The 12,732-nt window shown below is 47.6% G+C and overlaps 3 protein-coding genes across 3 annotated transcripts; all 3 read right to left on the bottom strand.

The window, feature by feature from the left end:
* Positions 1-778: 778 nt before the first annotated feature.
* On the bottom strand, positions 779-7,621 carry PtA15_6A811 (uncharacterized protein; the record flags this gene model as incomplete). Its single annotated transcript, XM_053170555.1, has 7 exons — positions 779-1,244; positions 1,379-1,649; positions 4,182-4,299; positions 6,681-7,086; positions 7,149-7,229; positions 7,301-7,361; positions 7,423-7,621. The coding sequence occupies 7 exons, from the start codon at positions 7,619-7,621 to the stop codon at positions 779-781; spliced, it is 1,602 nt and encodes a 533-aa protein (XP_053021734.1).
* A 93-nt stretch (positions 7,622-7,714) lies between these two features.
* PtA15_6A810 (uncharacterized protein) lies at positions 7,715-8,345 on the bottom strand (the record flags this gene model as incomplete). Its single annotated transcript, XM_053170554.1, has 4 exons — positions 7,715-7,745; positions 7,857-7,946; positions 8,021-8,126; positions 8,201-8,345. The coding sequence occupies 4 exons, from the start codon at positions 8,343-8,345 to the stop codon at positions 7,715-7,717; spliced, it is 372 nt and encodes a 123-aa protein (XP_053021733.1).
* A 2,519-nt stretch (positions 8,346-10,864) lies between these two features.
* On the bottom strand, positions 10,865-11,927 carry PtA15_6A809 (uncharacterized protein; the record flags this gene model as incomplete). The annotated part of the gene is made up of 4 exons (XM_053170552.1): positions 10,865-10,892; positions 11,066-11,141; positions 11,215-11,509; positions 11,628-11,927. The coding sequence occupies 4 exons, from the start codon at positions 11,925-11,927 to the stop codon at positions 10,865-10,867; spliced, it is 699 nt and encodes a 232-aa protein (XP_053021732.1).
* Between the last annotated feature and the right edge of the window lie 805 nt (positions 11,928-12,732).

Raw genomic sequence — 12,732 nt, 5'->3', positions numbered from 1 at the left:
CCAGGTTTGATCATACCTGGCAGTGAAATAGGTACAGGCTTGAGTTTAATACAATGTAAATCTAAAGCAATTCACCACATTTAATTTGAAAACCAAGCCCCCATTTGTTGAATCATAATTGAGTGCCACAAAAAATGTGTTTTTTGTGAGATATGCAAACCTTTATGGCCTAATTCCACCAACAAGCAAAGCTGCATTAGTGATTTGCATCATTGACAGGCTTCTGCCCATTATACACTCTGTAAATTACATTTTGGATTTTGAATAATCATCTCCATCAAAATCCTCCTCTCCCAGCATCTGTGCCTGAAAACTTGCCAGAACCTAATCCACCCAAGGACTGAGTCTGATTCCAATGAGCCCAAAGTTTCTATGTGGGCAGCTTTGTAGTTGGCTAAGGCAGCCCAGGGTCCGGCCTGTGTAGCGCCCTTGGTAGACCCTCCAGCACTGCCTATCATCACTGCCTTAAGGCTGGGCAGCTCTTTCAGAGCCTCAACACCGACGGAGCGGGCACAGAAGACCGGCGGGGTCTCTAGCGAGTATAGCTTACTGACCTTGTCGACTGTTGACATCACTTTGACCTTGCATACTGCGCCAGGGCTGTCATTCCACCTGAAGTGGACACAGAAAGGCCAAAAAAAATATTTGTAACGTGCCAATCAGCATCATTTACTTGGGAGTGAAGGCTCACCAATGTTGACCATTTTTGATCGCCATTGGATCGTCTTGGCTAGCTCCCTGGCATCTCCGAGACCCAGATTGAGGCCTTGTCCGGCCATCAGATGAGGCACAAGAGCGGCGTACCCGACAAGGACGGTGCGAGTTGGTTGGGATACATTTTATGACGAGGGAGGGCGGAGGAGAGGTGGAGGCCGGAGGCGGCGCGGGCCATGTTGGCCGCGCTGGCCACCCGGCTCATCCGCGGGGGCGCCGGGGCCCTGCCGGACAGCTTGGAGACCACCACGAAGCGCTTGTCGCCCTGGCCCTCGGAGCGGTGGACGAGGCCAAGCTTCTTGGCGATCTGGTGGACGATGCGGCGCTGGGGCCCGCTGAGCGCCTTGGCGAACGCGAGCTCGTCGCGCAGCTTGTCCTCCTTGAACACCACCACCCGCGAGTAGAGCTCGAGCGTCTGGGGGTCGTTCATGTCCAGCTCCTTCGACGACTGCTGTTTGGGATCCAGCGCGGCGGCGGAGGAGAGCGAGAAGCTTTCGAAGGCTTGCTGGGCGCTGCTCGTCAGGTCGTGGCTGGAGGACAGGAAGGGATGCTGTTGGTGGTGTTGTTGGGCGTTCGGGTTCAGGAGAGATTGGGAGGGCGGTGGGCGATGCCCCGGAAGTCGTCCTCATGATGGCTGTAGTTCCCAAAGGAGATGTGGGTGGACGAGGCGGGCTGCTGCTGCTGGGCGGAGGAGTTGTACTGGTCGAGGAGGGAGGACTCCTTCTGGAGCTGCATCGAGCGCATCCGCTTGATCGCCTTCTCCTTCTCGATCCGCTCCTTCTCGCCGGCCTGCAAGACCTTCTTGTACTCGACGCGCAGCTTGCGCCCGCTGATGTCGAAGCCGTTGAGCCCTGCGACTGCCGCGTCGGCCTCTGACGCCGACCGGAAGTTGGCAAACGCCAGCCCTCGGAACACTCCGTTGTCGAAGTGGTAGTCTAGATCATCAAAGCAAGTTAGATCCTGGGTTGTTGTTTGCCGGGGCAAGGACCACACGTAGTATGGGATGCGGGTTGTCGGCAACAGGAGTGGCGCGGCGAGGTGGAGGTACCACCAAGGCAGTTACGGTAGCTAGGGAGGCGGGTGGCGTGGCCATGGTCTTGCTAAAGGTGCGGTGTGGTGCGGTGTTGCTGGTGGGTATATAACAAGGAGGAGGTGAATCAATTGATTCTCAGGGGATTCGGTTTCGTCCGCCCCCTCCCTGGGAGGCCCCTAACTGCTTGGTTAGGCCCTCCCTGGCTATTTTACCAACCGGCCCTCTTTTGCTCGTTGCTCCGGCACAGCTGGAGGGTCATCCATAGGGCCTTTGGGCCTTTGGGGATATTCAACGTGCTAAGTGAGAATAATGGGGCAATTTTTGCCCCATTTTCCCCAAAACTTAGATCTGCAGGTCTAGAATTCTGTGGATTTAAGAAAGTGGGATGTTGGAGGAAGGCAATTTATTTGCTGCCAATTAATTCAGCTGTTGTTCAATTATTGCTAGGGAGGAATTATACCAGCATAATCCTGACTCAAGATTGTCAAAATTGCATCAAGGGAAGATGTTTGTGTGTCACACAATGCTGGTTGGAGATATTCCTGGAGTCATACTCAAAACCCAATTGGATATCAAATCAGTCCTTGAGAGATTTTGACTGGATGTCATGATTAAATTGAGAGGTGGAATGCCAATGATTCTGACAAAGCTTGTAACATACAATGTTGTTGGCAAAGAATTTTTTCAGCTGAAGAAAGGCTCAAGGTTGGTGGTCCGCAATTCGACAGAGTTTGTTATAATTGCAAGGCAAATTTCCCCAGGAGTTGTGAGCAGCAAGGTAAAAATGGGATGGACAATGATTCACTGCAACAATCCAAATAATAAGGTGTCCGTTTTCTTGCAACATCAGTTCCCAGTGGTAATTGGGTATGCAAATGCCATGGAGAAATGGCCAATTTATGTAATTCTTTGTGGTGGCAGCTGGATCCAACCTTCTGTGTGAAAGGTTTGTCCGGGTTTCATTCACTGCCAGCATATTTGGCTGGGTTGAAGTCATCCCAGTTTAACTGGGATGCACTCAACCAATTTAAAATGGGTTGATTTCATCCAATGAAATATAAACCCAAGGGCGGCACCTTGGATTTATATTTCATGAGTTGAGATCAACCAAGTTTAAATTGGTTGAGTTCATCCCAGTTTAACTGGGATAACCTCAACCCAGCCAATTATGCTGGCAGTGATATTTTGAGGTTCAATTACAAGCAGATAGTCAGTCAAGATCATCAAGCACTATGGCATGTACACTTCACAGACAACCCCACTTACTTCTCCTGACATATATACTCTCCACAAACCAGATCAACAGCTTTTACACCATCTGCTGATCAGAATTGAGGCTTTGAATCCTTTTCGGTTGTCTCAATACACACATACTCCTCTAGAGGCAACTGCTTCCTCATCAAGATACATACAAACAGATACATGCACACCCCCAGAACACGAGTAACCAATTGGCAGGCTGTCCCAAGATCTAGTGTTTGCGGACATCTTGCTTTCGTCTGTGTCCATGCCAATGATCAAGCTGGTTGCGTGCCGGATGTTCTTGACCACGTACGCCAAACTCGCGTCGTTGCCTCAAAGGCTTCTTTGCCGGCTTCAACAGAAGTCTTCATGCCAAGCAAGACTAAAATGCCGACAGCGGCGGAAGATGCGGGATGAGTTGATGTACTTGGACGGCGAGCGGACAGATATGGCGCACTCCTGCGTCCTCCATTCGGTTCTGTCCGGCCCCGCCAGTGGCTTTGTCGGCTATGCCTGCACCTTCTTCGAGCTCATCAAAAACTTGCCCGTCATTGGAATCGATATCTAAAGAATAAAAAGGCGCGGAGGGTCTTGGAAAGACCAGCGATGTGTGAGTACAGCACACGAGCAAACTTGACGAGACCACCGACGAGCACACCTTGGAAAGACCAGCGATGTGTGAGTACAGCACACGAGCAAACTTGACGAGACCCCCGACGAGCACACCTGGTTGTGCGGAGTTGAAGTTGATACAAGAGATGAGAAACTTGAATGAAGAAAAGAAAATAGGATCCGGTACATTGTACAACAGAGACTATTTAACATGATCATTTAGGTTTCACAACTAGGTTACAGCTTTGAGTATCACTACACAACCGGTTGATGAGTATGCTTTTACTGAGATATCTCAATAATATTGGCGGCACGAGAACCAATGTCAGCAGTTTTAATCGTTGGAATGAGACCATCCGCGATTTGATCACAGCTGGCAAATTCCCCAGTTGGATATCAGTCGGTCTTTCTTTTTCCCCCCAAACTCTCCACCACTGTGATCCCAGCATCACTGACCATACTTCTAGACAAAGCTGTTGCTGGAGTAGGATCGGGTTGTTCTGGAGGAAGGGACAGTTTTCATCGCAAGCGCGTCACTCGGCCCGGCCTCCTACAGCAGGGGCTGCGCGCGGGCCCTCACCGACGCTCACTTTCTCCTGGACTGGTTTATCCCAGGGCATTTCCATGAAATATTTGTGCACAAATATGACCAGGAGCTGGACAGCAAGACCTTCCGGACCCTCTTCAAGCAGCTCTGGCTGACCACTAACCGCGATAGGTAGCAGGACCTCAGCGTTTACAAGGTTCCTTGGGGGTCTTTGTGAAGCTATTTTCTCTTCAAAATCTTTGCCATTATAGAAAAAACCCCAAAACAGTTTTTTTTTTTTTTCATTGCTAAGGAGAACATATGTTGACCAATTTTCTCCTTGTCAAAAGTGTGCGGCTCCGGGACTTCAAGGCATGTCTTGAGTGGGTTTAGGATAAAGGGATGTTTTTGCCCAAACCATGGACATAACCTAAATCATTCTTCACAGACACACTTCCATCCTCAGCGCCTATGCATGGCCTTTGCCAACTGTGTTGTTGAGGCCCAGACCCCACCACAATTCTTTACATTGTTCCTTCCTTATCTCTATCTATCCTCCATCTATAATCAGCATTCAAATTCACACCATATCATTTTGTGGAGATGTTTGGTGTTCAGAAGAATGACAGTTTCTCATAATTTTCTTCCTCTTACATAAATACCTCCTCAGCTTGAAAATTACACCTTGTTTGTCAGCAATTTGATATAAACCATAGATATTTTCAGTTTTTCCCGGGTTGAATAAATGGCTGGATAACTGGAGAGATCCCACTGTACTGAACATTTGTATCTCTCAAAAATCAAAAGCAAGCTTTTTGATAGAATGTGTTGAAAAAAGCTGTGAATCAATTTATTGGGGGTTGGTGGCACGCAGCAGAGGTGGCCAAGGTCCATGACTGGAGCCGGCTGAAACCCCGGCCAAAGAAGCTAGCCAAGTGGCAATGGCACCTTGAGGCCAGAAACCTCTGCAAAAGAGCAGGCCAAGATACACTCACTCACGGTAGACCAAATTTACAATAGGCAAGCAGGGTCCACCCTGGCACCAGGGGGACAAAAGGCTCCTAGGCAAGCTTCAGGGTATTTAAGCTGGCTCTCCTAGGGGTATTTTCCCGGTCTGTCACCAGTTATTTGTCATTTCCTTGGACAAAGTGTAACAGCTTAGGTGCTAAATACGTGGACTGCTGATTAGATTATGTATGAATATGTTTGGTATCCAAAAGATATGCATGCTGGAAGAAAAGATAACATGTCCATTGCTCTCATGATTCATGCTCTTTTCACGGGGATCTCTTTGAATCTGCAGCCAGAGTTAATTCATTAATTTTGAAAAACCCAAGCCTGTTTGTGGTACCATAATTTGCAATTGACTTCAACACTATATCCCCTGAGAGTGGAGCGGCGAAGCCGCCTTGGCCTCTAGTTTCTCTCAAACTATGCCAAAGTGCGCCAGTACATGGTGAGCTTTCCTCATTTTTGAAAGCCTTATTCTTGCACAAAGTGGCCAAAAATTTCTAAAACATTTAAATACATATTTCTCATGATTCACTAATCTTTTTGGATTTTTTGGCCTGTGGGAACATTGATTACTGTACTTATTTTTTTTCTTAGTGGGCTTGTTTAGCATACAAGGAAGCTTCAATAAACTCCCAAAAAATTCACAGAGGACAATAAAAAGCTTGTCTGATTGGTCAAAAAAATGAAAAAAAACTTGCTTCCTTCACCCGTGGTGCGCAAACTGTTTGAAAACTGCGCATACTGCACAGTGTGCAAAGAGCTTTTTGCAGTGCACAAAGCAAGTCAGTAAATCTATTCCTGCCAAATTAATGTTTATTTACTATTTTTCACAGCATGTATCTCACCTGTAACATTTGTTTCCACATTTTCCTCTAATAATAAATTTTGATGAATGATCAAAATCACTAGAGGCTAAGGCGGCTGCGCCGCTGTAGGGTTTGAATCCACTCTCAATTGTACCCCCAGTCTGTGTTTTTCTTGAAGTGTTATTTTTTAGAGCATCTCCAATGGAGCCGCTGTTGCGCGGTCTGAGTCCGACTTTGGCGGGCTGAAGGTTTCAGCGGAGCTGCTCATCAAAGCTGCCCTCAGCTGCTTCCTTTGGCAGCTTGGGCCTGTACTGGCAGTGTGGGATCTACCCCAGCCTGAATCAACAGTCCGTAATACAGACTGCTGTGACACATTAGTGACAGCTTGGGACATCCGCTTGCAGGCTGCTGAAGGCAAGCCAATCCACCTGGACCGTTGAAGATGCTCTTAAGGGCTTACTTTGCGCACTGCAAATAGTTGTTTGTGCACTCTGCAGTGCACGCAGTTTTCAAACACTTCACACACTGCGGGTGAAGGAAGCAACTTAAGAAGTTCCAAAATATTCAAATTAATATTTATCACAATTCACTAAATTTTTTGGGCCCTGTTTGGCTGCCGCGTTATACGTGATAAACGTGTGTATTTATACGCGCAACCCCGTGGGTTCCAAAATTTTGGTGGAGACGGGGGGCAAACTTTGGGTTGTAGGAGCTCTTGCGGGGCGGCGCCGACGGCTGCACACATCAGTGGGACGGTGGAGTTCCAGTATCTGGATTTCAAGGGTTTATCGGACATGGAGTGCGACTTGCTGAGGATGAGGTTGATTGCCTTGCCCCAAACCGGGTGGTTGACTTCGGCGGTGGCCGATTGGACAACTTGAGCGAGCAAGGGGCCAAGGGTTTTGGTCATGGCGGTCTTGACTGATGAGCCTCTGGAAGACTCGAAGAGGGTGGCGAAGGTTGCGATGAAGTCGGCGGTGTCCTTGAATGCCTCGAGTGGGTAGACCTTCAGCTTGAGAAACTGGACGCCTTGGACCAGGTATCCCAATCTGGCTTCGCCGTCCTTCTGGTCGCGAAGATGGGCGACCCAGTTCATTGCGTCCATTTCGGCGGCAAAACGGTTGCTGACGCTCGTGAATCTGTGGGGTATGGCAGGCATGGTGAATAAGACTTTTTGTGAATGAGTGAGATGGCTGCTTACCTGATGTTGGACAAGGCTCCAAGGAGATAGGCGAACATGTTCATGTTGGCCTGTTTGTTGGGTGTCCTGGCGGTGACGTGCCTGTATACGAAAAACCGTTGCCGGTGAGGAATGTGAGACAGGGCAGATGGACAAGCAACGACTCAACCTACGGATCGGCATTCTTGATTGAGTTGAAGATGATCTCTTCCAGACGGGTGCCAAGGTCTTCTCCTAGTGCTTCCCGGGTGACCACTTGGACGACGGAGATCAAGGCGCGACATAGGATGTAGACCAGCGCCAGCTGCCGGGAGAGAAGGATTAGATCTGAGGGCGACAGATATGATCAGCCAGCTTACGTGTTTGCGCTCGGAGAGGACAGCCGTGACCCGGCGAAGATTGAGGGAGTTGCCGCTGGTGACCCTGGGTTGCTCGTCCGGGCAGATGTGAGACTGAGCAGCAGCAGCAGGAGTGGAAGAATCCATAAACAGCATTGCTAATACATCTGCTACAACAAAATAAGTAAAATAAATATGACAGAAATTCGAGTTTACAGCGCGTGAATTGAAACATTCAAGCGCACATTGTTATTGCAGAAGGTTTGGGAGGAGAGGTTTGCTGTAGGTAGGAATAAGAAAAGTAGGAAGAATATAATGAATAAGTCATTATTTAAAAGTACATAATGGACGAGTCCTTATTTAAAAAGCGCAATAGATCGGCGAAGCTCACGTGGTGGGGTTTAAGATCAACTCGGCTGCTTTTTCTGCAATTGCGTAAATTGTAAGCGCTGGGTGAGCTCCAATCTGAATTGGAATAACACTGTCATTTCGAGATACAAAAGAAAGTTAGAATGACATGTCGAACGCAGAACGTGAGCACTGATTTCGCATTACCTGGCATCCACAACTCTCAAATTTTCTGTACCGTAAACTTTGAGTTGAGGGTCAACAACACCTGCATGGTCCTTAGGCATCAAGGCGCAAGTACCCAGAGGGTGAGCTGTAGGCTCGTGAGAAAACAAGAACTTAGTACCAGCAACAGGTTGGACATGTTATGGGCCCGCAGAGACTCACATTCAGTTCTAACGCAGTTTTTAACGCTCACAAGCCATTCGGCGTCAGATTGCACGGACGGGCCAAGAAATTGCTTGTTTAGGATAATGTTTTTGTACTGCGGCTGCTCCATAATCTTCCTGGCTTTTTTGGCTGCTTGCACCATTAACCATGCATCAAATGGGTGGGACAGGAAAGCTTACGGTACCAAATTGGAGTCAGTTTGATGATCAACCATGCGCCATAATCTGAAGAGCTGAGATTTACGCCCCTGGATCAATCAGAGGTGTTAGCAAGGGATCCTGGCCATTGATATTCGATGACCCACGTGATAGAGGGTGTTGGAGGGTGGTAGCAATGGTTAAGCTAACCAAGCAAAAGACAAATGATCAGTTGCAAACGACATGTGATGGTAGGGAGGGAACTGAGGCTTACTAAGAGGTGTCTGGATCGGGGGCGTTGTCCGACTCCTGAAGTTGATAATTAGTTTTTTCAAGTCAGTGGATGGAGGCTTCAAATTGTCAAAGCAGTGACAAATCTATGTACTCACAAAGAAAGCACAAGGCACGTTGGATGGCATAGTCGTCGCTCGATTTGGCCTGACAAGACTTCCAGCACATGACGAAGTTGACGACCTGTGCGGGGTTTTTCTTGGAGACTTGGGCAAGAGAGACGAATGTGGAGACAAATGTGGCGTCGAAGGCCAGGTCGACAGCGTGGCCGAGACAGTAGGGTATGTACACATCATCCGGTCACGGTCAAAGCTTTTACACAGCGGGCCCACGGCGAACAATTGGGGTTGCACCCGGATATTCGCCGCGACCCTCTGACAGGACGTAGTCAGTGCCGCGCAGGTCAAACTTACATCAGCGTCGTGGCGGTGGCGTTGTCCGGTTGTCAAGGATATGTAGCAGGGCAGAGTTGAGGGGGAGGCTTGAAGCAAGACTGCTGGTGGATTTTTTATAAAAAGGGGTGCCCTTGCACTACAAACATTTATTATTTTGCCCAAAAAAAAAAAAAAAGTCAACATGAAAAAAATGAAACCAGAATTCCACTCAGGGGAACAAACTGAGCATGCTGAGCCAAAAAAATAAAATGTCCCAAACTGAGCAAAAATCATTGGACAATGTTTTGGGATGGTTTTTTTTCACGGGCCTGGCGGGCCTGGAGCGGGCTTGAGCGGGCCTGAGACAGGCCTACCCCAAAAGCACATTGGGTCAGTATTAAAGGAGTTTTGCCTTGCCCTGGGAGCTTCTGGGGCTTTTGATGGGCCCAAAATCTCAACATGGGCTTTTGGTGGTCTAGAAGTATCAACTCGGGCCACTGAATAGCCCATGGGCCTTTGAATTCCAAGAAAGCCCACCATGAGCCCCCACATAGCTAATGGGCTCTTGGTTGCCCATGGAGATCTTCATGGGCTACCAAGAGCCCATTCATGGTGGGCTTTCTTGGAATTCAAAGGCCCATGGGCTATTCAGTGGCCCGAGTTGATACTTCTAGACCACCAAAAGCCCATGTTGAGATTTTGGGCCCATCAAAAGCCCCAGAAGCTCCCAGGGCAAGGCAAAACTCCTTTAATACTGACCCAATGTGCTTTTGGGGTAGGCCTGTCTCAGGCCCGCTCAAGCCCGCTCCAGGCCCGCCAGGCCCGTGAAAAAAAACCATCCCAAAACATTGTCCAATGATTTTTGCTCAGTTTGGGACATTTTATTTTTTTGGCTCAGCATGCTCAGTTTGTTCCCCTGAGTGAAATTCTGGTTTCATTTTTTTCATGTTGACTTTTATTTCTTTTTCGGGCAAAATAATAAATGTTTGTAGTGTTGTGTCTGGATAATCCCCAGGGCGTCCTCTGCCGCTGTACTTCCAGCGTGCGGTTTGTCCTCAACCCCCTCTGCTGTTGCACTTGCACAGTTTGAGGGGCTGAAGAGTGGGCCCCCCCGGGTTCTGCAGCCTTTGCTGCGGGATGGGGGCCTTCAACGCCCTTCCTTTTTGACCTGTGCACTTGACACGGGCTGGAGGTTGGCCCAGATGCAACAGCCATTGCTGTTCACAACACCTTTGGTGTTGTTTGGGGGCATTTGAGTTTTCATTTTTTTCCAGTTCTGTTGTATCTAGATTAAACATTGTATTTTTTTTCTTGTGTTTTATGATAAGGGGAAACCCTTGATGTTTTTTTTTCTGTTTTTATGTATTTACAGGGGGAACCCTTGATATTTTTTTTCACAGTTGTGGAAAAACTGTGTCTTTAATAAACTTGGATTCATGGCTTTCTACATTGTTGCCCTGTGTGGGAAAAACATTGACTATTATACATTTGAATAAATTCCAAATATTGTACCATAGATCAAGCAGCAGCTGATTGAAAAGATTCCAATCAAACGGAAATTGGGATAAAATGCTAAGTGTGGTGAATGATGGGCGTGCCCACAAGCTGATTGGAAACTTGAGCGTGAACTACACTGATTCCAGCAATGAAATCTGAAGAGGGTTTGATATTGATCTACTACTTTGTACTACTAGATTCCAAGTAAAATAAGAGGAGTGGTTTGACCTGAATACCATTACATGAGATATGAGAATGAGGAGAAGGCTTGAGTAGCAAGTTAAAAAATGACATAGTTAGGAGAAGGTTCTCTTGGATCCTCCATTTTTGTAGGGTCAAGTTTGGAAAAAAATGCCCAGGCCTCACTTGCCCTTCTTGGAGGCAGACTTTCTGTTGAGTTGACGCTGGGACAAGAAAGGCGGTAGCTGATCCTGCAGGATTCTTGCAGCGGCAAAGCCGATTTGAACTCTAGTCCTAATTAACCAAACAATTTCAAGATGAAATAGAAAGAGACCAGAGTGAAAGTAGCACCAATACCGAAAAGAATGAAATCAGCCCTAGACCTGCGTTCGATGAACTGAATCGTCTCGCGAGAGAGTCCAAGGACATTAGCAGCGGACCGAAGCTTCTTTTGTGTACCTTTTTTATACCAAAATCAAGACTTCGATCAATATATCGCCTCATTTACACCAAACAGGAAACAAATATGTACCTTTCAACATATCCCTCTGGTCGCCCAAGTTTCCCAAGATGGCCTGACCCTGAGCGATATAAATGTCCAAGGTGTTATTGGTCTGTTGTAAGAAGTTGTTTTCATCGAGTGCCGAGTTGGTCCTGTAACCTGCGCCTCCACCGCCGCCAGCCCGACTGTTGATGGCCGCATTTGTCCGATGGTATCCTGTTTGGTAAGGTGATTCTGCCGTTGTGGGTGAGCTGTGAGTAGCAGCATTTGTTCGGTACGATGTCGAACTTGATTGAAAGAGTTCATGACGTTGACTTTGTTCTTTCTGTAAGTGGATCAAATAGAGGCCGGATTCAACTACCATACAGTCAGTATTGCATTTTTTCGGCTGAAATCAAAACTGACAATCAGAATTGTTTTTATGGATCTTGTTTAGTACTGACGAGTGTGCGTTCCAAATTTTTGATCTGATCGAACTGTTTCTTGAGAGCCATGAAGTCATCCTTGAATTTCTCAATCCGAGAGACCGCTTTAGCACGTTTAGACTCGACCACTTCGGCTTTACTCATCGCCTGATAATCATCGAGAGTGCGTTGGAGGGACGACAAACTGGCAGCAATCTGACCATGTAGACCAGCAGTGTTATTTCTTGTTGTTGCGGAAGTGATACTGTTCTCCAGTTCGGTGAGCTCGGCCTGGATCGATGAGGTTTGTCTGAGTGCTAGCGAGTAGAGTGAGTTCATCCTTGCTGTCAGCTTGGTTTCACCGGGTGCAGAAGTGTGAGCTTGACCAAGCCTCTCTGAAGGTGGCCCCGCCGAACTTACATAACACAAGTCCCTCCGAACTAGCTTCCCTCGATCGGAGGCGCGGGAGCGCTGTCGCGAAGCGACCTGAAGCGACCCTCCGAATGAGGGACCCCTGCCTCGCTAAAGAGTAGGCAGCAGACGTCTGTTTTCAGCCTTTTCTGCTTGTCCCTCCGTTGAGGCTACGCAAGGACAGCTGGGGCCAAGTCGGCTGCTTCAAGAGATAGCCAAGAAGCATGGCTCTCTGCTGGTATCTTTCTTTTATCTGTAACATGTGAACTTGATTTTTTTTTTTAAAAAATAAGAGCTGCTGTTTTGACAGGTGTCAAAACTATGGCTTTGACCAAGGCCTGTTTGAACAATGCCCTCCCCACCAGGAAAAAAATATAGTCACTTGATGGCAAGTGACATGATGCAGCTTTGGTTTCTGCTCTAGAGCTGCTCCGGTTAATACTAATACTGCAACCTTGTGACAGTTTCCTAAACATCAAGCCAAAACATTCATTAAATGTGTGTGGGCTTTATTAAGAGGAGGGGGATTTATAATTCCCAAATGGGTACAGCCAAGAGATCTTGACCTTATGATTGCAGCGGCAAAGCTGCATTGGCCTCTAGTTTCTTGATAATCTGAAAGCTGTGCATCTTTTCTAATTTTTGATGCACTAAAATCAACATAGGTCCTCCTGCTTTGCTCAGAATACCATCTTGAAGATGGTGGATTGCAAAAGCCAACCCAAAGCTCCTT

The sequence above is a fragment of the Puccinia triticina genome, chromosome 6A (assembly GCF_026914185.1).
Source record: "Puccinia triticina chromosome 6A, complete sequence".
Classification (NCBI taxonomy): domain Eukaryota; kingdom Fungi; phylum Basidiomycota; class Pucciniomycetes; order Pucciniales; family Pucciniaceae; genus Puccinia; species Puccinia triticina.
The sequence above is the reverse complement of the archived record's forward strand: the minus strand, read 5'-3'. Positions and strand labels throughout refer to the sequence as shown.